This window comes from Sylvia atricapilla, chromosome 10, assembly GCF_009819655.1.
Source record: "Sylvia atricapilla isolate bSylAtr1 chromosome 10, bSylAtr1.pri, whole genome shotgun sequence".
Lineage (NCBI taxonomy): Eukaryota > Metazoa > Chordata > Aves > Passeriformes > Sylviidae > Sylvia > Sylvia atricapilla.
Window position 1 is genome coordinate 21,232,909 of NC_089149.1, and position 21,685 is coordinate 21,254,593.

The 21,685-nt window shown below is 42.4% G+C and overlaps 1 protein-coding gene across 1 annotated transcript; it reads left to right on the top strand.

The window, feature by feature from the left end:
- The first annotated feature begins 12,336 nt into the window (after window positions 1–12,336).
- KCNE4 (potassium voltage-gated channel subfamily E regulatory subunit 4) lies at window positions 12,337–15,386 on the top strand. Its single transcript, XM_066326257.1, has 2 exons — window positions 12,337–12,433; window positions 12,860–15,386. The coding sequence occupies exon 2, from the start codon at window positions 12,886–12,888 to the stop codon at window positions 13,375–13,377; it is 492 nt and encodes a 163-aa protein (XP_066182354.1). The 5' UTR covers window positions 12,337–12,433; window positions 12,860–12,885; the 3' UTR covers window positions 13,378–15,386.
- The last annotated feature ends 6,299 nt before the right edge of the window (window positions 15,387–21,685 follow it).

A 21,685-nucleotide genomic window follows, 5' to 3' on the forward strand; every position in this document is an offset into this window, starting at 1 on the left:
GAGTGTGTGCCCTGCCCCGGGGCCTCTCCTGCCTCGGTGCCATGGCAATCTCGTCTCCTGAGCATCGCTGGTAGCCACGGCAACAGGCTGGGGATGTGCAGCTCGCTCCTGCTGGAGTCACTGCTCCGAAGGAGCTGCTGCAGTCTGTGGCACTGGCTTGGCACGTGGATTTTTCCATGTGATAATGAATCTATGTGGTTGTAACTTGACCAGTTCTGAAATGAAGTGTTGAGTAAAATAAGAGAAATTAAATGAAAATGCTAATGAATTAGGGGGGGCAAGAACAAGCTCACTTTACTCCTAAGACTTCTAATAGCTTTAATTTAGCAAAATGGCTGCTTTCCTGAGCTAAGTTACTGCAAGGCACGGGGCAATTTTCTGCAAGTGTCTGAGCTCTGGGTACCCAAATTAATGTCTGTGTTTTATTTTCTTTCCTTTTTGAGTTTCATCAGACCCTGAAACCAGTCATGGAGGACTGGATAAAAAGACAGAAACCAAACACCAAAAAACCTAAAAAGATAACTTCGTGTTTTAGTGATGACCTAAACTTCCCCACACTGAGATTTCCGATGATGAGACAGGATCTATCATAACTCCCACCTGTAGGAAAGCTGTTGTGATTTAATACCAAAGAGAGTCTGTGTGAGTCGTGTTTGAGAGGGAACTAACGGCAGACTTGTACCAGAGACCAGCAAACATTAAACTGTGAGAGCTGGAGGTGGCTGCAAAGGGGCAGGTTTGTAGTAAGACAAATGTGGTGTTCTGGGGCACAGTGGAGAGGTGACGAACCCCTGTTGCTATTGACATCAGTGGATATGAGGTTATGAGGCAATTTACAGAGCTGAGCTGGAAGGAATCTTTTCTAGAAGAGGATTTAGGTATTAAACCCAAAGGGCAGAATATGATTCACCTTACAGAAAAACAAACCAGCCCAGCGACTTCAGCTGGGAATGATCTCTGAGTGGGTTTGCCGTGTCCTGTGGAATTGAGCAGTTCCCAGGCTGCGCCTGTGCTGGTTGAGTGGCTGTAATAAACGAGAAGCTTTCTATCCTCAAAGTGAAGTGTAGTGGGTGTCTGAAGGAGCAGCCTTCTGGCTGCACGGGGGGCTGTGAGCTTCCTACCGGGAACTTTTGGGATCCTGTGATGTCTGTCAGCTCAGCCCTGCCTTCTGAGAGAGCTGCAGGAGCAGAGGCAGGGCAGAGCCGGCTGATCCTGGAGGTAAGGGGTGTGGTATCCTCAGGGACTTCTAATCTGTGCCTGTTTGAGTGACTCTGCAGCTCCTTTTCATCCTTCACATAACTGGAAGGGATTAATTTTGTTTTATTCACCCCCACATTGTGAAGGAGTCCAGAACAAGATGGTTCTGCCCTTGTCATTTCAAACTTCCACCCTGGCACAGCTCACCATTGGCAATTTTATGCTGTTTACATTTTAGTTGTGTTCTGTAGTAATCTTCAGATCCTGATTAAAAAAAACCCAAAAAACAACAACAAAACCAAAACCTTTATAATAGACCAAAACATTTGTTGGAGTTTATTTTGTTTATCTTGTTAGTTCTTGGGTGTAGGAAAAAATAATGACAATATTTTGACTTGTTGGTTGGTTCAGCAGCAAATCATAAAGCTTAATTGTCAAAACTCCTTAATTCCAAAGAACTGTCATTTTAAAATTTTTATGAGGTTTTTTTTCCTTGGTTTTTTTTTTTTTTTTTTTTTTTTTTTTTTTTGCTTATGCTTTTAGCTAATCCTAAAGCTGTTAAATCTGCATTCACTCTTTCATTTAAATCTGTTATTTACAAATGCAAATGAATTCAGATTAATATTTTCTTGGTCTGTGCTCCAGTCCTAATAGGATATACCAGATAATGAGGACCTGGGTAGGGAATCTTCCAGAATAGGTGCACCCCTCTCTGCTTTCAAATGAGCAACTATTTAAAATAAAATTAAAAAAATCTGACTAAAGCATGAGTGAACTTTAAGAAAAAGGAGGGGAGTCAGGAGCTGGATGCACAGGCACTGTGGCTGGAAGCATTCCTGGAACGTGCCTTGCACCAGCCCCAGTGCTGGTGGTGTAGGGGTCAAGGTGCTGAGCTGCACCCCCAGGGAAATCTGGCAAGGAAAATTTATTTTTGGGGAGAAGGAAGGAACTAGTTTGGGCAGCTCCTCCTTGAAGGGAGGTGTTGGAAAGCACTTGGAGCCCTGCAGAGCTGTCCCATTTCTGAGAGTGCTTCACAAACCTATGGGGTGTGATTGCTATTTCAGGGCTTGGAAAAATGTGAGGTATTTTGCTCCAGAAAAACACAGTCCTGCCCCAGCACAAACACAGCAATTTGGTTTGATGTGACACATTGTGTTTATAGCCAGTAATGTCAGAGAAGAGACACAGAACGTATGGATAAGTATAAGGCTGTGGTACTGAATGCACATGAGTATTTTAGTGCTATTTAAAATCTTTTTTCTATCTCACTTCCCAACCTACTACTATAAGATAGTAGGTTGATTTTAGAGGGGTTTTAAGGTGATGCTTTGGACCTGTTTTTTGAAGGACTGATGGTGAAAATGAGATAATTCAGGAGAAATCAAAGGGGAGTGACAGGAGCCCCGGAGGGAGAAGGTGGCAGAATGTTTAACTCAGAAGGTGGGAAGGCCAGAAATGAAGGCAAGGACCACTTGAGTCGCAGTATTCAAAGCAATGGCTTTCAGTGGAAGGATTTTTTATGTGAGAGTAGGCTGTGTCCTCTTGTCTCTGTACTCCACAGGGCACGAAGCTGAGCCTGTGGGACACAGGGACCCAGCCAGATCCTGTGAGGTGCCTGCAGGGAGCAAACCTCTCCTGGGCTTTGGCTGAGCTGGATTAAATGGCTGGGCAGGTGGAGGTCAATACCATACAGAGAGAGGGCTGCACTGATGGAGATGTGGATAGGTCATGGGGGAGGGAGGTTTTGGGGTAGGGAAAGGGAGCAGGCAGCTGGAAAACTTCTGAGCTGATGCTCTGTGTGCATGCCCTGCATGGTGGGAGCAGTCAGGGCATGCTGGGGCTGGGTGAGCAAACAGAAGTTCAGAAAAGTAACACAAAATTTCCACAGCCCATATTGATGTGAAAATGGGTAGCAGCGTGTTAAACACTCATCATTCTTTCAGGAGCCTTCCTGAAGAAAGCAGCTCCTTGCCTGCAGTGCAACAGCAAGGGGAGCACAGACCCTGCTGTGCTGAGCCTTTCTGTCTGCAAGAGCACTCTTTCTCTTCCCTAAGTGGATGATTTACGTGAGCAACCACCACACATCAAGAATTATATTGCAAATAATGCAACACTTATGTTGTTTTCAGGAACTCCTTTAACACTTCAGTTTAAGAACTGATTGGTACTCAGTAACACTGGAGCATCGATGCCTCATGAAAGAGTCAGGAAATATTGTAAATAAGGCTACACAAAATTCTTTAGTTATATGACTCAAAGGAATATTTATTCATTCTATGTGTTTAGATTTTTTTTTTCCTGTCTGCAACATGAATGATTTTTTTCTTCAAACACACTGCATTTCCAGAGCTTGTTGGGAAAGGACAAGATCTCCTGTATCTGCACAGAACTCCCCACTTCCTGTCACTTCCTAGTTTCAAGTGAAATATCAACCTCATATAAAGAGAAAAAGACCACACAAGACCACATGTTGTTTACTTTGGGCTGATTATTCACATGTTACAAGCAGCCAAGAGAGGAAGAGAGTCTTTTCCCCTAAGTTCTAAAAGCACAATTCCATCAAAACAATGGTTATCTTTGTTTTAACAAATCTTTTCATGTCTGCCCACTGAGATATAAAGGATTGCATTTGAAAAATACATCCCCTCTGGTTTTATTTATTATTTGCAAGTAAACTACCCCTGCCTAGTCATTTTTATGTTGCTGAGTTACTTTCCTTTGGTAGAATTTTTTAAGAATCCATTAGGGAATTTAATTTGGGTTCCTTTGTTCACCCTTGTTGCACTGTCCATGAGTTCTCTCCTCCCTGTTTCTGTTCCCCACATGGCACAGGGGCGGTTTTCCAAGGGTGGTGGGGGCGCATTCCCAGCATGGAATATGGCCCTGCTTCCCAGGGGACTGCACACTTGGTTCAGTTTGATGCCACATGCAGACTCCTGATCTGCAGGGTGGCCACTCACAGCAGTAATGAGGGAGATGTCAGCAGGGCTTCTCCTTGGGCTTTTCCAGGTCTCTAGGAACTCTTTCCAAATGTCTTTCATGCAGGAGGGTCCAGGGGGCTGTTATATTAGCCAAGGTCCTGGTAGTGGAGGATTAGATTATACAAACTCCGTCAATTGTCCACTCAAGGCTGGATAAGGAGTGCTTGTGTTAACTGAAGGAAATAAAGTTTTCCTAACAGTTAAGAAGAAAGAAATGCTGTCCTGTTAGAGCTGGCATGGGGCTGCATTGCCTACAACCCATGCTCTACTCAGTGCATTTAGGGACCCTTTCCCTGCACACTCACAGCTGTGGCTATGAGCACTAATACCAAAATACTAAAACACAGGAATAAATCTTAGCCTCAGGTTTCAGATATCACAGCTTACTGCTTTCTCTCTGCCTTGCAGAATCCTTCCCTTTGGAGAGGATGCCTCCTCTGCCTCTTTCGTATTCTTTCTGTCCTCTTTGCTGTACACCTGGGGTTCATTCTATTGATGCTCTTTATGCCCCAGGTTGCTATTTTGTTCCTATTGTTGTGTTTCCAAAGCAGACTTTTGGAATAAGAATATAAATAGATGTTCTGAGTATTTTAAAAAGTGAATGTTCTAAAAAGTGAATACAGTCAACAGATGCCAAGATGTAATATATCAAACTGAAGTGCTATCTTAGTTGCTTCAGCTTGAAAGGGGATTGCTGTAGAGAACAGCAGTGATGTAATCTAAGCTGTATTTGAAATCCCATGAAGATTCAGGTCAACAGGGTTGAGTGCTGAAATTAATGGATGTTTGCTGTAACAGCTACAGTTAAATGTGGAGGCTTCACAACCAAAACTCAGAGGGAGTGCTACAAACACACGTGATGCAGAGTGACTGATGTTGGAGAAAAGTGAATATCAGAGGGAAAGGGCTCAGCATCTGGTATTCATGTGAAAATGAAAATCTCACATGCGCTGAAGGTCACAGTGACCTGGAACATTACACTGACATGGCTGTGAAACAAGCTGCTGCTTTCTTTGTGGAATTTTGTGGAATTGGAAGAAATAACAATGAAAAAAATGTGGGTTGTTCCTCTAAGGCCTTGCAAGTGCCTGTGATAGCACTTTCTGTTCCTTTCATCTCTGCCCTACGCCTATTTCTTGGAGAAGAGAGTGAGTCTCACCCTGCACTTTTTTTCTGTCCTGGAGGATGAAATATCACTGTGACACTTGGGTTGTAGTCTTTACTGTATGGTATGAGTTCCCCAAGGGGTAGAATTGTTCCTGTAGTAAATGCCATGATGATCTCCCTCTCTGTTTCCAATCTTTTGAATGCTGCGTTTTCAAGAGCAGTGTTAGAACTTGGTATGAAGTACCCCTTAGTACTGGCAGGTACTTTAATCTTAAAGCAGAAAAACAGACATGGACCATGCTGGAAGCCAGACTGGTACCCTGCCTTGTATTAGCATTTGTATTCCTAACACCAATAAAACCCTGCTGGATTCAGTGGGAGCTCTGGGCATGTCTGAGGCAGAACTTGCATTGTTAAATGTTGACGTCTTTACCATTTCTTGGTGTATGAAAATTAAACCCACAATGCTGTGCTTTAGTAGGACTAAGCAAGAGTTGTCTCCTTGATTTCAGAGTCTGTGGTTTCCCTCATGATTAAATTTTTGTCTGTTTGTTTTTCTTCTCAAATTCTTTGAAGTGTGACCAACTTTGCAAACAGTTACACCTCTGAATGTGGCCAAGTGAAGTCACTGTATGTGTGATCCTTGGCATGATCATTTCATGAGAGAGGATCCTGCTCTCCTGTTCTCCTTGGCTTCCAAATATAATTTTTCTAAAAAGCTCAAAGCAAAATGACCATGCCATTTTCTCCATAGGCTGCAGAACTGAGGAGGAGGAGGAGATTACCGGGGGTGAGACATGAACTTGTGTAAGTGCCAACAGGTAATGTGTAGCTGCTCCTACTCAGAAAGGCAGCAGGGTCCCAGCTGGTGTAAACCCATTCTAACAAAATGTTTCCTGGCATAAGGAATGAATGCATGCTTTCCTATTTGATCTCTGGTTGTGTTTTACTGGACAGCTAGATGTTTATCAGTGTCTCCATAAGTTTTCTACCTTATGCTGGGCAAGCGTCTCAACTTTTCCAATGATCTTTAATTTATGATCTGTGGTCAGGTAAGAGTTCAAGTTGAGCACTTGAATATTCTTCAGTGGTTTTGTCCCCTTTATTTCTTATGCTCAGCAATTATTGGCATTGCTGAATTTCTCTTGTTGCAGAAAGTCTTAAAATTAACAACAAAAAAAGAAAAAACATCATGCTGCATGCAGAGGAATTTTTCAAATGCCCTATAAATATTGATACATACCCCTTTATCTACAGTTTGTAGTTGAAAAGCCTTCACTAATGTAAATCAGAGTGCTAATTCTGAGCAGATTAGAGCTAGAAACTGTTCAGGTAGAATGAATGGACCTAAATAAGGACCTTCCCAGAGTTGAGAGAGCAAGAGCTCTCTCTTTGCTGAAGAGAAAGAATTGTGTGTTTGGGTTTGTCAGTGATTTTCTCCTAATCACAATTAAAGGCTCTTGTTTTATTTATTTTAATTTTTTTTGTGACATCCAGAATTTTGTCTTTTGCTTGCTGTTTTGGATCAAAATAGAAACAAATAATGTTGAACACAGTTGAGCCATACAGAGCAGCTAAATCTACTATTTGACTCCAAAAGCAAAGTAAGCTGTGAGTTAATGTACCTTTTTTAGAGGTAGTGCATCCAACAGATAATTATATTTGGGGAAAGAAAAAGTAAAGGAAAAAGAAATAAAAAAATATTTTCAAATTATGCATCACTACATTCACTGTGTCAGATTAAAGGAAAAGGGTAAGATAATGTGAAGGATAGGTTTCATTTTATTGCATGGAAATTTATGTTAATAAAATGACTTTGCAACCTGTCTTAGCTACAGGAAACAGAATTGCAGCTGTGATGACTTTGAACTCAGATTCTCATATTAACCACTGAAAAGTTTTTATATTTTTGAAGGTATTTTCTTGTTATTGCTATCATGAGAGTTACCTGTTTCCACTCTGTTTCTAGTCACTCCTAGCTTTCTTAAATTTGGTTTAGAGGTTGAAATGGAATGTCTCTTCAAAACTCCAAAACTCTCACAACACATGCCTTACAGTAAATGCTAAATTTAGTCTGAACTGTTATTATAGATATCATTGAGGTTTTCTGTTGCTTGTCATCTCTCAGGATCTGAAGCCAATTTGTCTTTACAGATCTTTGTTATGTGCTTGGAGAGCAATTGCACACTCCAGATGTGGCTTCTGGGAAATCTCGTGGCATTGCTAGAGCTGAGACAGAGTGCAGATGGTCACCTTGGCTGTGAGATGCTGCTAAACCCTGTATTTGCTTCGATTGATTAAAATTTTTTTTGCTGTTCTATGTGCAGAGAAGGCCTGAGAAATTTCAAGTTTCATGAATATGGATCTGCTACAAAGGTTAAATAGAATTTGAATTAAAGCAAACTAAACTTTGGAGTTGGAGAGAAGGCTGATGCATGCCTCTTCTGGAGTTATATTTGCATATTTTGCCCAGTGAAGGGTGTAAGGTGACAAGGCAGAGCTGTAGCATTTTATTAAGTTTTTTATGGTTAATAACAGATCAGGCCATTACTTCCATTTGGCATCCAGATGGCAACACAGTATATTATGGATGACACTGAGGAAATTGCCATCTTCCTCTAGAAATTGCTTGTGTCAAGTTTATGAAGGATGTCATCTATTTCTGCAGTATGAAAAATAAGGGAGAGTGATGGAAAATGACACAGAACCTAGAGCCATGTGTGAGTGGCTCAAATGCCAACCCAGCCCTTGTGCTTATGGTCACAGTGGCTGTTGCCTTTTTGGGTGGTGATCTGCCATTCTGTGCCTCCCAGCACAAGAAATTTGTGGGTATTATTAGATTATTGTCATTTAGGTGGCTGAACTGGTGAGGCATAGGAGTGTTCAGGGCACATAGTAAAGCTCAGGAATTTCAAACTCTTAGTAGACTTAATAGTGAGGAGTCAAGTGGCTTGTGCTACTTCTGCCCCTCATTGCCTGCTCTGGGAAGGAGTGTATTGCTGCTTTTGGACTAGCTTTTATTCCAACACATTCGCAGGCTTCACTGAATTGCACAGAACTTAAAAGAGGCAGGTGCTGATGTTTGTTTTAGGAGAGGCACTGCCAGTAACTTTAGGGGGCTTTGGCTCAGGCCCTCAGAGAGGTGTGTGTTTTGCAGCAGCACTGGAAGTCAGTGTGTACCTCTCAGTGTGGCAGCTCCTTAAATGCAGGACCAGATCAGGACCACAAAGATCTATTTTATCATGTCTTCTTTTATGGTGCCAGAAGCAGCTTCAACTTTACTTTAACTGAAGTAATATATGTGAGCGAAATGTATTGATCATCTTTTTGATCACCATTGGTTGGTTGTCCTTTGACAACTGTAGTGTCTGGAAGGTCTAAATCAAAAATTAGTTCATACTTGAATGGCAAAACTGTCCCTCTCTTTTTCCCCTAGCAGTAAATTACCCAACATTACTTCCATTAGATGTGCATGTGCAGAAAGAAAAAAACCCCAACTCCTCTGTCCTTCATGTTTCTCTTTTCTGGTGGTTTATTGGGGTTTTTTTGTGGTTTTTTTTTTTTTTTTTTTTTTTTTTTTTTTTTTTTTTTTTTTTTTTTTTGGGGTTTTTTTTAGATGATAACTCTAAAAAAGCACATACTCAAGTACTCTTTTGAGTGGTACTGTCAGCAAACACTCATCAAACAGGCTCGGCTTCCCATAGGAGCTGGCCCTTTAATAATTGTTTGGTGTCTTTAGTCTTATTAACTGACTAACTGGGGCAAGGAAGATAAATGCAGCATCAGACCATGGATTATGCCTGTAATGAAGGGTTAGGCATATATTTTCCAAGGCAGTCTGCAGAGTCATCTGGGTCTCTAAGGAGGTTTCATGTTGTCTTCATAATAGATTCTGTCTTTGTTCAGTTTTCTGACTGTCCTCACATTTTTATTTGGAGAAAAGGCTCACATTATATGATCCCTTAAGCCATGTTGTGAATTCCTGCCCCGTGGGATGCCTCAAGCCTCAACGTTTGCGTCCTTTGGTGACGGAGGTTGCTGCCACAAAAGGCTCTCTAGGAGACAGGGACCTTGAGAAAAAAAATCTGGCATCAACAATTATGTTGTGACCTTTTCATTGTTGGAGTGCCTGGCTGTTGCTCTGCTTTATTGGCCTGAATGTTTTCCAAAGGGGGAATATAGAAGGTGGTAGCAACAGCATGAAGATTAAACGTTGTAGCCTTGTTTGGGGTGGATGCAAAGAAAGTGAAGAGGAACACATGAGAGGCAATTGCTGAAAGCAATGTGTAAATGAAATTTCAAGAAAAAAATCTCTGAAGTTTGGGGAAAAGAATTGATCTGAAAGGAAGAAAGAAAGAGACATCAAAAAAGAAGTAGCTAATAAGCTTAACTTAAAAAAAAAATATTTCAAATTAAGCAAGCTTTTTGCTGTGGTCAATGGATTTACAATATATTTGTAGCAAATATAGTTTTGAACTAAAACTCCAAGTTTTAATTTTCTAGGTCTTGTTTTTAGACAAAATTACAGTTTCTACTGAGTACAGCTTGGGAAAGCTGACTGATGTCATCAGTAAGCAAGTGGCATATGTTTTTCAGGTAGTTATTCCCCAATGTCTTTCTATCCCTCCTCTTCATGTCCATAGAAGGCTCAGAAATTCCTTGCAGGCCTTTTCAAAATTAAACTGTTTTTGAGAACCATGGGCTAACAGATGGAGGAGAGATGTCATCAGCTAGCCAAAGTAAACATAGTTGCAAAGAGTTTTCGTCAATAACTCTGCAGAATTATGCAATCGAGTCATCTTTCAGTTAAACTTTCAGGGAATTGCATAAATCTATGGATGTACCTGAGCAGTCTTCCTGTGTTCCTCTTGGGTGCTCCAGTTCTTGGTAATTTTGTACAGGGCTTCACCTATGGGAAGAATACAAGGGTTTGGAGCAAATAAAGGATTCTATTTGCACATGCAGGTGCCTACAGAAGAGCTGGTCTGCTGGCTTACTGCTGGGAGCTGTGGGGTACCTCTGGGTGTGCCTCTGTGTCCAGGTGAGTGGTGACACTGATGGCAGGCTTTAGTTGGTCTTGTTCCCAGGATTGAGCAACTTCCAAGAGGGTTTTATGGGCAGAAGGAAAGGATTTCTCCTTGTGCTGAGCCAATTTTCATTGACCCAAAAATGCAAGGCACTTCCTCACAAGTCTATGAAAGTCCTGTATGAGGTATTGCTAAAATCTGACACACTGTCTTTAATTTTTCAACTCCCAAATTTCTAGAGCTGAATGGGGAGGGCAAGATATCACATGGAGCTGAGAAAGTTGTGAAGTAAATATTCCCTAGAGTTAACTAGAAAATCCAGAGACTTGCTCTGGTTTCTGCTTTAGCCTACAATTGATATGCTCTTGTTGCCTGCTTGGTAATTTGTCGGGAACAGGGAAGAAGAATTCAGACTTGGCAAGCTGGTGCTGCAGACAGATTTTGTCAGATGAAATCCCAGTAGACGTTAGTCCAACATCAACAGCTCCTGAGCTATCACATGGGAATGCACAGGGAGATAAAACCAACATCCTAAAGGGAGGATCCTCTATTTTAAGGTGCAGAGAGGGCAATCTGGCTAATGTAATTTTTTCCTTTCTTTCTGTAGTCGTTCAGAGAAATGATGGAAAATGCTGGTTCCAAATACAGATAGAATTCTGTCTTTTCTCGAACACTCATCTACATCTAAAGTTGCTTAACTTCTCTCTCCTGCCTTTTCCTACATGTGAAGAGAAGTTAATCCTATCTGCCTTTACCTCAGAGGGATTGTAAGGGCAGTGTTTGGAAAAGAATTTGCTGTCTATGCAAAGAATCCACAAGTGACTGCAGGGAAAAAAAACCCAGACCTACCGTTGGGAAACTCCAGCACCAGTCTACTGCTTTCTGGAAGTGGAGTGTTCTGTTACATAAACATCCTTGAAGCTTTGCAGAAGGGGTGACATTCACATGTGGGCCCTGACTAATTGGGCTTTGTGTGTGAAGGACGGGGATGGAGAGGATAAGGAAATGAAATCCCTAAGGTGCAAGCTGGGCCTCCTTCTTCCCATGGCCTGGGCTGTTGCTTACGTGTTGGAAAGGGGTCTCAGAGACTCCTGTACCACTGAGCTGATGACTGGGAACTCTGTGGGCCCTGCAACCCCGGCTGCATCCTAACTGCCCTCCCCTGTGGGCTGCGAGGTGTCCTGCTCAGCCCAGCAGCCTGCAGCGTCACTCAGAGAGCATCCCTCTGCCCAGGAACTGGTAACATCCCTTTGTACTTCAGTCATCATTAACTCACTGGCACTGGCCTCTATTTAGGCATAATGTCATTCACAGAGCATTAACTCTTAGCTGCTTCTCTGGAGGAAGAAGGCAGCTGCAAACTTCAGAAGCTCCAAATTGCTCCCTGGAGGAGTCTGTGCCCTTCCACTGACTATGTAGAGAACCTAGATCCCACAGCTGCAGCTTTGATGCCCAAAGTTAGGCAGAACCAGCACATGTCCATCCAAAACTCACTCAAGACTCAGGGCTCAGTTCTCCCTAGCCCCTCACCTTGTGGCAAAGTGGAGCTGCAGCACAGGTTGAAAGTCACTGCTTGGTTCTGCACTTTCCAAAGCTTTGTCACTAGTCCTGACCAAATAAAAGAACTTGTTTCCTCCTCCGTCTCTTTAGGGAAGACTATGTATAGCAGACATGCAAGTAACTTGGTAGTGTCATATTGGTAGTGTCTGTATTTTTCTATAAGTTATGACAAACACAGAATAACCATCTACAGGTTTTCCTTTTTGTGTAGCAGGTCTCAGGGTAAGAGGTCATATTTAGCAACTGGGATGTTAAAGGAGCAGATTCACAAGCTGAAAGAGCCAGTGTGGGACTGGTTAGGAAAGAGTAAAATCTGAATTCCCAACTCTTTTTCTTTTCACAGCTGTTAAGAGTTCAGTGGGTTGAACTGCAATCCTTCAAGTTCATCTGTTGACTCCAACACAAAACTATTATAAACTGTGCCTCTAAAACACGTGATGAAACATTTCTTGAGAGCTATTTATTCCAACTGCAGCAGAGGAAAGTTTTCAGAACACCCGGCATTTGGTAGAGGAAAGGTCTCTTGAGCTTTGCAAAAGGAGGAATTATTTGCATACCAGCGTAAGTTGCTTTTTGATTTTTTTTTTCCTGCATCACTGAACAAAATAATACTTCTAACTTTCTCCCACCATGGAAACATGATCAAGTAGCACAAAACTATGTTTAAGTGCCTGGCAGAGAATTTCTATACAGTTTTCTTTCTTTAATCATATGGATTAGGGGTTTTATAATTCAGCATTGAACCCAAGATAATTTGACATTATGTGTTTTCTTTCCTTTAATGTTTTCTGTAACTGAAAAGGAGTTCATTCACTTAGAATACTAGTGCAGAGGTATAATAGACTAAGAGCTTCAATCAGGTGGGGAGTTTTTAAGCTTAAAATTGTAACGAATAAGGAAGAGTTTGGGGTAATCTTTTTCTAGGTGTTTCTTTTATACTTTTGCTCTGAAGTTTGATCTTACATATCCATTTACATTCTCCTCTAGGCTTTAGCTGTGGCAAAACCCTTCCCATGCTGAAGATGGACCATGCAAATGTGACCCAAGCTATGCTTGATGCTGAATCCCCCAGCACAGAGAAGAACAACAGCAACGAGTATTTTTACATTCTGATTGTCATGTCTTTCTATGGGATCTTCCTGATAGGAATAATGCTTGGCTACATGAAGTCCAAAAGAAAAGAGAAGTCATCCAATTTGCTTCTGCTCTACAAAGATGAGGAGAGAGAATGGGGGGAAGCTGTAAAGCCTCTGCCAACGGTAGCAGGGCTGAAATCTGTGCAGATTCCCATGATGCTGAACATGCTGCAGGAGAGCATGGTGCCCTCCCTGTCCTGTGCCATCTGCTCCATGGAAGGCAGCAGCGTGAGCTCCGAGTCCTCCTCCCCAGATGTGCACTTCACCATCCAGGAGGAAGTGCTGGACACGGAACTTGGGGATGTGTCAGAAACGCCCCTCAACGAGAGCGCCGAGGGCTCTGTGGAAAACATCCATAAGGACTCCTAGCACTTGCAGGGCTCCCCTGATCAGCTGCCAAAGCGTGAGTGGAGCTCCCTCTGAGAACTTGTGGCTCTGCTTTTCTGCTCTCCAATGAACTCTGAACAGGTATCTGTGCTCCTGGGCCCAAGGTGTTCCTGAGAGCTGGCAGGACAAGGAAGCAGTGGTACCCAACTTCAAAGTGTAACTTGCACTTAATTGGGTTGCTTGATTTTAATTTTTTCATTATTATTTCTTACTCTGAAAGCTAAGAACATGGTGAATATATACGTATTTTCTAACAAGGTAATTATTACTGGCATGTCTCTCCATATTTCAGAATTCTGTAAATATCTGGGAAATGTTTGGGGAAGTTATCCTCATACAAGTGCCTAGTTCTTAAAGATGATGGGTAATGCTCATTCACACAAAGCTGTGATAAACTAGAAATACTCTTACTGTGTTTTTCTTATGACAAACCACAGCCAACAGCACATTTGCTCAATGAGGCCTCAGCAGCTGAAAATTTGTTGATGCTGTACTTGAAAGGAGATTGCAGCATGGCTGGAGATCGACTTTAGGTACCAAAAGAATGAAAGACAAGGCAGAAGAAAAGAGGCACCGAGTTCCTGTGCAGTTTGTAAAGCCTGGCTCCAGACCCATGACACTTATCTCTGTCTTATACCTGCGCTGGCTGGGTCAGGTTCACTACCTTCTGCTGCAATCCAGCCTGTGACTGAGTTACAAACAGGAAAGGTGGTCTAGTTTTTTGCTTTTGTGTTTGTTAAAGATGTGTACATTTGGTCACTAAAGGCAAAGATCTGTGAGTTTAAGGAGATGTTTAGAGATTTTTGTTACAGGCTGTAAGATGAAGAAAGGCTCAGATGCTGCTCTGTTACACTCCTTTGAAAAATAGATGGAATTATGAATGGAATTTAACCTAGCAAGAGTGAATTCCTGGCCCCAGTAAAATCCTCAGCTGAGTCAGGGACAGGCACAAGATTTTTTGCTTCTCTGTTGGAGTTAAATTCTCTGTTTGAGGTCAGAAAAATTGTACCCATTTACATCATTAAAGAATCTAGACTTTTTGCTCTATTTAAGCCAGTGTAGGTAAGCATTGTGTTACATTTTTTTAATCAGCTTGCATGTGACACATGCATTTCTATAAAGCTATTAGTTACTAGTTTTTAAAGCCACTACAGACTTCCCCCTCCCCCAGTTTAATGGTACTGTGACATTTTTCAAATGCTCATGAAATTTGTTGCTAGATTATTGCACTTTTTAAATAAGTAAAAATTAATACAAAGAAGAAAATTAATATTTCAATCATACCTTATATTTTATAATAACTTATTACAGTGTTTTGATTAGTTTTGAAGCATGAGGGCTGAAGAGCCTGAATCTAAAGCGTTGCACAGCAAAATATTTGCAAAATGTCTCCATGTATTTCCTGCACTAAAATAGCTCTGTGATTTATCCACTGGCATTAGAGCTTGAGAGACAGCTCGAGAAACATGAATGCTGAAGAGCAGAAATGAACTGAAGCCAGAGTGTGCTGTGTGCTGCTGCTGGGCAGAGCTCAGAGGGTTAATGGGATGCAGGGATCAGGGATCACTGTGTCTCTTTAGGCACAGCAGAACAAAGGCTCCATTGTGCTCGCAAAGGGCCTGATTGGGGCAGACTGAAGGCAGCTTGAGTTTTTCCATCGGCTTCACTGAACTTTGGATCAGACCATATAAAGCTTTTTGGTAGATTTACTCTAAAAGGGGCTGTTTTAAGTTTGAAAGGAGCCAAATTAAATTTGGCACTTTGCCTGGAATCACTTGAATCCTGAAACTTTCCAAATGAGACTGACATGTGCAAGTTGTCACATTTTCCATTGCTTTCTCCTTCGTCCTTTACTTTTGGTATAAATGTATTTGTATCTGTAAAAAAAATGATGTATATAATTCCTAACGTCGAGTTGTATATAATTGTCTCATGTATTTAAAGTTTACTGTTTCTACTGGCACTAATTTTATTTAAATAAAGAAACACATTTCCTGGGAAAGTCTCCATGTTCGTTTGCTACGTCAAATAGATTTCCAGTAACAAGGCTGGGCACAATTCCTGCAGGATCCTTTTCCTAGCCTCTTTTTGAAAGGATCCCTTGAGCTTCATAGTTCTGCAGTTTCTGGGCTGACTGCCAGGGCTGAGCCAGGTGCTCCAAATCCACCTTTGGTGCATGTTGGCTGTTGGGCAGCACGCTCAGGTGGTGAGTGTGTGCAAGCAGGGCCATAGGAACACCCCTCTGCAAAGACCTGGGGGTGCCGCTACAGAAACATGTGTTGCTTATTCAGCCTCTGGACATGTTTGCATTTTGAATTTCAGAGTTAGATTTGCATTGTAGCAAACTGAGTGGGCTAGGGTTGAGGTTATGGCCAAGTATCTGACACAGATCTCTAATCCCACTGGATTTCCACTGCTTGGCCAGGGCACACAGCTGGCTTTGACACAAGCTTTGGCCCTGGGTCTCACTGCTGCTCTGTCATTCCCAGTTTTACGTAGAGCAGAGGCTTTCAGCATCTGCCTCCCTTAAGAAGGGGATAAATGTTTAGAGGAAACGTTGAACTTCCCTAAATCTGTTGAGTTACGTTTCCAGATTCACCAGCACTGATTAAGACCTGCTTGCACAGGGTAATTTGAGGTTGTTTCAAAAATCAGGTTGCCAAAGTTATATCTGCTCTCTTTCCCACAAAACAGGCTCCCCTGTGCTCTGGTCTCTTCACTCACTCCCTATTAAATTATTCTGGGGCCTGGTCACAAGCTGCCGTGGACCTGAAGCTCTCCATCAGAGGGCTGTGTTTCCCTGCAGCCGTGCACTCTCCTGGGACAGCCGCAGTGTCCTGGAGTAGAGGGTCACTCTGAAACCCTGCACCTCCCACATATACCCAGTGTTTCCATTGCCACAACAATGAATCAACAAACTTCTGGCAGCACTGGTGATAAGGAGGAAAAGCAGAACAAAATGTAAATTGCAGCCCTGCTGCATGGATCAGAAAGGTAGCTTATTCCAGCAGTTTCTTGTTTTAATTTGAGCTGCTATAAAGGGAAACACTGCCTGCTTTAGGGCCTATTTACACTGAAAAGAGCTACTAAACACAGAAATGTGGCCATCTTCTTGCAAACTGTGATGAAGCTATCCTTGGGTTGTGGGGCTGGAGAAAGCATGTAGAAAGTTTGAATGTATCTGCCTTTGTCCTAAGGCATTTGTCCAAAACAGTATTTTGGTGACACTGTGGGGGAAAATAAAGAAGTAAAAATCTATTTAGCTATAAAAGGTAGATGCATGTGCAAGTGAATGCAATGATGCCTTGAAGACAGCCCAATGACCCTAGACTGCCAGGTAGCTATTATTCCAAAATAAAAGAAGTGCTGCTAATCTTCAAAAGCTATGGATAGAAGGAAAAAAAAATCTTCCCATTAATCTTATTTCAAGATCTTTTTGAATTCTAAGGAGTAAAAGGTAATAACATTGTTTTTTTACAAAATGAATGACATTTCCACTGTGCTTCAGTAACTGAGTTAAGTTAGATTCAGAGCTAATAGGTCTTGGCTTGAAGGCCATGATAATTGACTGTAATTTGACTGAATGGAGGTGATTTTTTTTACAAATGCATTCCTCTTTAAAAGAACATATTATTAGGCTCCCATTTCTTGATGGTGCTATAGCTCATACATTTGCTGCAGTAGTTAACACATAACCCCTTTGAGAGAAATGGAGAATATGGCCACATGAGGCCTGTGTACATGGGCTGCCTCCAGGACCTACTGTAAACAGAAATGCCAGCTTTCAAGGTTGCCATGCTGGGATCTGTGATAGGACCTGTCAATCCTACCAGTGCACCACGTTCAGACACACCTGTGAGGTTACTCATTCAATGGCTGAACCTGCTGAATAAATGAAGGGGGAATGCAGAACCCATCTCTTCCCCAGGCACGGGATCTCCAAAGCTCTCCCAGCATGGTGTGCTCTAGCCCGGGGGAGAGTTAACCAGAGAAGGAAGGTGAACAAGGGAATCCACTTTGCCAGGGCCAGAGCACAGGTCACAGATGGTGTTAGGGCCAGGAACCTCATGTGCTACAACTCATTGCAAAGCTTCCCTCCTTAGCTTGGTCCTCTTGCAGTGGGTTCCCTGGATCTCTCCCTTTCTCAGACAAGTGCCCACATCCACACAAATAATCAAATCTATACTCAAAGAGTTGGAAAGGAAGGAAATGGGTAAATTCCAACAGTCATTTCTGTTTCTAGGCCCTCAGTGCATGATGCTGGATTAGGGTATGTGTACTGCTTGAGGACAAGGGGTACACAGGTCCCCAGGGAAGACCATGTTTTTATCACAGCCATTTCAACCAAGAGGTAATGCCACCTGCCTTTAATTTTCATCTAAATATTTCAGATGGAAAGGAGTCCATACCACACAAAAAATGAGCATTCTCAGAGATGCTCAAAGTGGGTGCAGCACAGAACAATTGGATATGTCAAGAGCCATTGTGACAAAGTTGGGCCATGCTCTCTCTGTATTCTTTCACTTACCATGGTGATGTTATAATCTTTTTAGAACTTGTCCTAGTGGGAAAATGATTTCTTCCTGAGTTAACAGTTGGATGTAAGAGGCATAAAAGTTAGTGAAATGTTCAGGCTTTTGGTTTTCATGCACTGATCATATTTTCCTCTGTATATTTGGTTGATCTACTTTTGTATTCTTTCCATTTTCACAGTCCTCTGCAGGTCCTACTGTGTACAGCCAAAAATAGCTGCACCTTCTTAGTTCATTGACACTTCTGTAAGCAACTCAACCAGGCAAAAAATGAAAAAGAATCAAAAAAATCAACCAGTTTTTCAAAGCTGGATTGTTTAGTTTGGGTAGGGTTCTAGTTTGTGTTAGACTGAGGTTAGACTGAGGCTTTTACCACAAAAATAAGTGACTAAAAGAGGATAATAAAGGCAACTGGATGATGCATTACAGACTGTGTTCCCAGCTCTGTCCCTCAGTAATCTCTTCAACTAGCCTGTGCTTCTCTTGATTATCATATGATGCTACTTATATTGGTGTCTGAAAATATGAGATGTTTCTGATAGATACGAAACGCTTGTGAATTTTAGATGAAAGATATGGTATAAACACAAAACTCTTGCCCACTTAAGAACAACAATTTTTTTCCCCTCCTTAATACTAGTAGATGGAACAGTAGTCACTGGCAACTAATGCCAGTTTCTAGCACTGGAAATATTTCAGCTCATCCTTCCTCAGGCCCACAGAAGCAATGTACCAGGGTTTTTTGCTTTGTTGAGAGCTGGAGAGCAGGGCAGTAGTTCTGGGATATGGGAGACTAAATTCAGTTCCCCCTTCAGCTCCAGGTTCACTGTGGTACTCTGGAAAATTACTTGCTTTGGCTAAAGACTCCCTTTTATAAACTTTGAAGAAGAGCACACCTTCCCTGCCTAAGGCTGATGTGAAGATAAGTATGCTGAGAATCTCAGAGTGCTGAGCTCTGACGGAAAATGAGAAAAGGCAGAAGAATTGTTTGTCCTTGGAGAAGGAACCAATTTAAGAATTGAAGAATTTCTCCTGGTTTGAACTTCCAGCTGTTTAGATGGAACTGTGAGATGCCTCCAGGCCCTGCAGCTTACCTATGAATGCTGGGCCTGGAGCAGCCTGCTGTGGGCTGGTCCCCAGCCTAGCCCTCCTTGGGACAGCTGTGTCTCATCCCAGCAACAAAAAGATCAGCTAAACACTGCAAGAGAGAGGATGTGGGATATGCAAGTGGTTTTCAGTTCCACCCTAGACAATGCACAGAAGCTTGCTCTTACTTCTCCTCAGGAGGAAATAAAAACTGTGCACCTCTAAGGATGTACATTCCCCTCTCTCTCCTCAGAGCAGGATAAACTGATTGAACAAAGTTTCCTGTAAGAGAAGAGAGAGGAAGAGAAAAACTGGTGCTGCTACTATTTTTTAACAATGGGTATGGAGTGCTACAGCAGCACACAGGCTTGAACATAACGCAGGAGAGCCCCAGTGGTGCCTCTTTCAAGGCCTTAAGGGAAGACCCATCCCCAGGTTTTCCTTACAAATATCTGATGCTACAAAATGACCCATTGCAACTGCCAGTCCTGTCAGCAGCAGCAGCCACTGAGTGTCAGTAATTGCTTTCCAGCCTGCAAGCAATGTGCTGCCACTGCACTGGGAAACAGGCAACTTGTAGAAGCACGGAGCAGGGCTGGGCTTGCTGAAAGCCCAAACACCACTGGGACATTTCTCAGATCTGACTTTCCTCACTCATCACTGCATGAGAGCACTGTGGAAATTCGGGGGATGTGCACTGAGTGAGTATGGGTTAATTTTCATCAGCTGCACAGGATTTTGCACCAAAGGATGCTGTTGACTTTGTTTACAAGTGTGAGTGTTATCTAAGAAATGACACTGAGGCCAGGGGAAGATGTGATGGTAGCACCTACCCATGTTTACTGAGAAACAGCTCATTGTGCCTCCACTAGAGGAAACAGCAGCAAGAGCCCTGTCACATTCTGTTTCTCAGGGTCTATCTGCTCAGTGTTACACATAATTAACTTCAGTCATATCTAATTAGCTGCTCTTTGGCCAGGACATATATCTCAGATGGATCATCACTGTAAAGGTTTTTTTTCCCCTGTATTCATCAAGACTTCAAGACCAGATTAAAATAATCGTGCAGCTCACTTCTGCAGAGGTGCAAATGGCTACTGAAGGGCTGACCTTCATCATGCTGCAGTGGGAAGAAAAATGCTGCCTTAGAGGTGGCTGCTCAAGGCTTTTATTGCTTCAGGTGATCTATAGGTACTTTACTTACTGTTTGTGTAGACACTTACACAGTGCATTATGCATTAGTTTTGTGATAAAACTCACAAAGAACATTCAATAGATCCCAGGATTTCTTCTGCCAGTAAAAGAATTTTTTCCACAACTTCTCTTCCATGACCTTTAGTTTATCTTGTGAAATACTATCATCAGGAACAACGAGAACATTATATTCATGTGGAAAGAAGAGTACAAACCATTCATATAGAATAGACAGAGCTTTGGGACTAAAAGTGTCCTGTATAGGAATATTTGTGAGATACATATGTGCCAGAGAAATATGAGAAACCCAGGAGCTGAGAGTAATAGTACTAGACTCTCAGAGTCCTTGTATTTATTTATTTATGATGTCTAGACAGACAGTGAATTTCCCCTCATTTTTCTGTTGAGAGCTGTGGCAGATTGAAGTGGGGAAGTCCAATAATTGTGCTTATATCTGTATGTGTCTTCTTGATATGCCTATTTTTTCTCCCTTTTCTACCATTTTTCCACAGGACCATAGCCCAGGGAAATGATTTTTTCAGGCCTATCCTTGCCTTCTTTTTCTTTACTGCATAAAAGACCCAGCTTAAGGCAGTTAAGTCAGGTTGAACCTGATTTTTTTCTATTCCTTGGCACTCTTTAATGCTGACTGCTACCATCTCTTTTGAGCAGCGCAGTACGTGCTTTCCTACCAGCTACACACACTGACATATGGTTACCATCAATTTTATAGGGGCCTGGAAGCACAAGGGATTGTGTTCATTTGGCCTGTTATAAAGGGGGGCACAGAATTTGTAACTTCTACTGTGGGTCATCAGTTCAAATGCAAACCCGGGACAGGACGGACCAGCCTTGGTGTGGGGACCTGATGGCTTTTGTGCCACTGGCTCTGTGAGACTGTTCCCTCAGTACACCAAAGGAAGCAATTTGAAGATGAAGAGGAGACATTTCATGCTTCATTCTGCAAAAGCAGCAGCAAGTCTGTAAGGTGGGTGATGTGGGGTGGCTGCTGAAGTCATTGGCTGATGGGGAATGGTGGAGCCCTCTCCCCACTGACCTCCAAGGCAAGCCTAGCAGGGAGAGTGATGACCACCAAAGCACAGTCCCAGCTGGCACCATTCACAGAAGGCTTCTGGGCCATGAGGATGGGAGGTATAGGGGTCACCAGCCCCTTTCTTATGCATGTAATGGTATTGGCAGGTGGACCTTCTCACAAATGTTACACTCAAGTGGCATCAGGGTGGGTGAGGGGAGGGACAAGTTCCAGGCGGCATTTGGGGAGATAACCCTACATGCCCCCCAATTCCTGCAAGTCAGGAATTTGTCTATCAGAAACAGCGTCTCTCCCATTCACTTTGTTTTTTTCCTTTTTGTTCCCTCTGGGCTCTGGAAACATGCATTTTATTGCTACACAGCAACTTCCCTGAACTCTATCTGGAAGATTAATGGTTTATTGAAGAACAGGCAGGATTTAGATT

Coding starts and splice junctions, on each gene's coding strand:
- KCNE4 (XM_066326257.1), top strand. CDS start 12,886: ATGCTGAAGATGGACCATGCAAATGTGACCCAAGCTATGCTTGATGCT.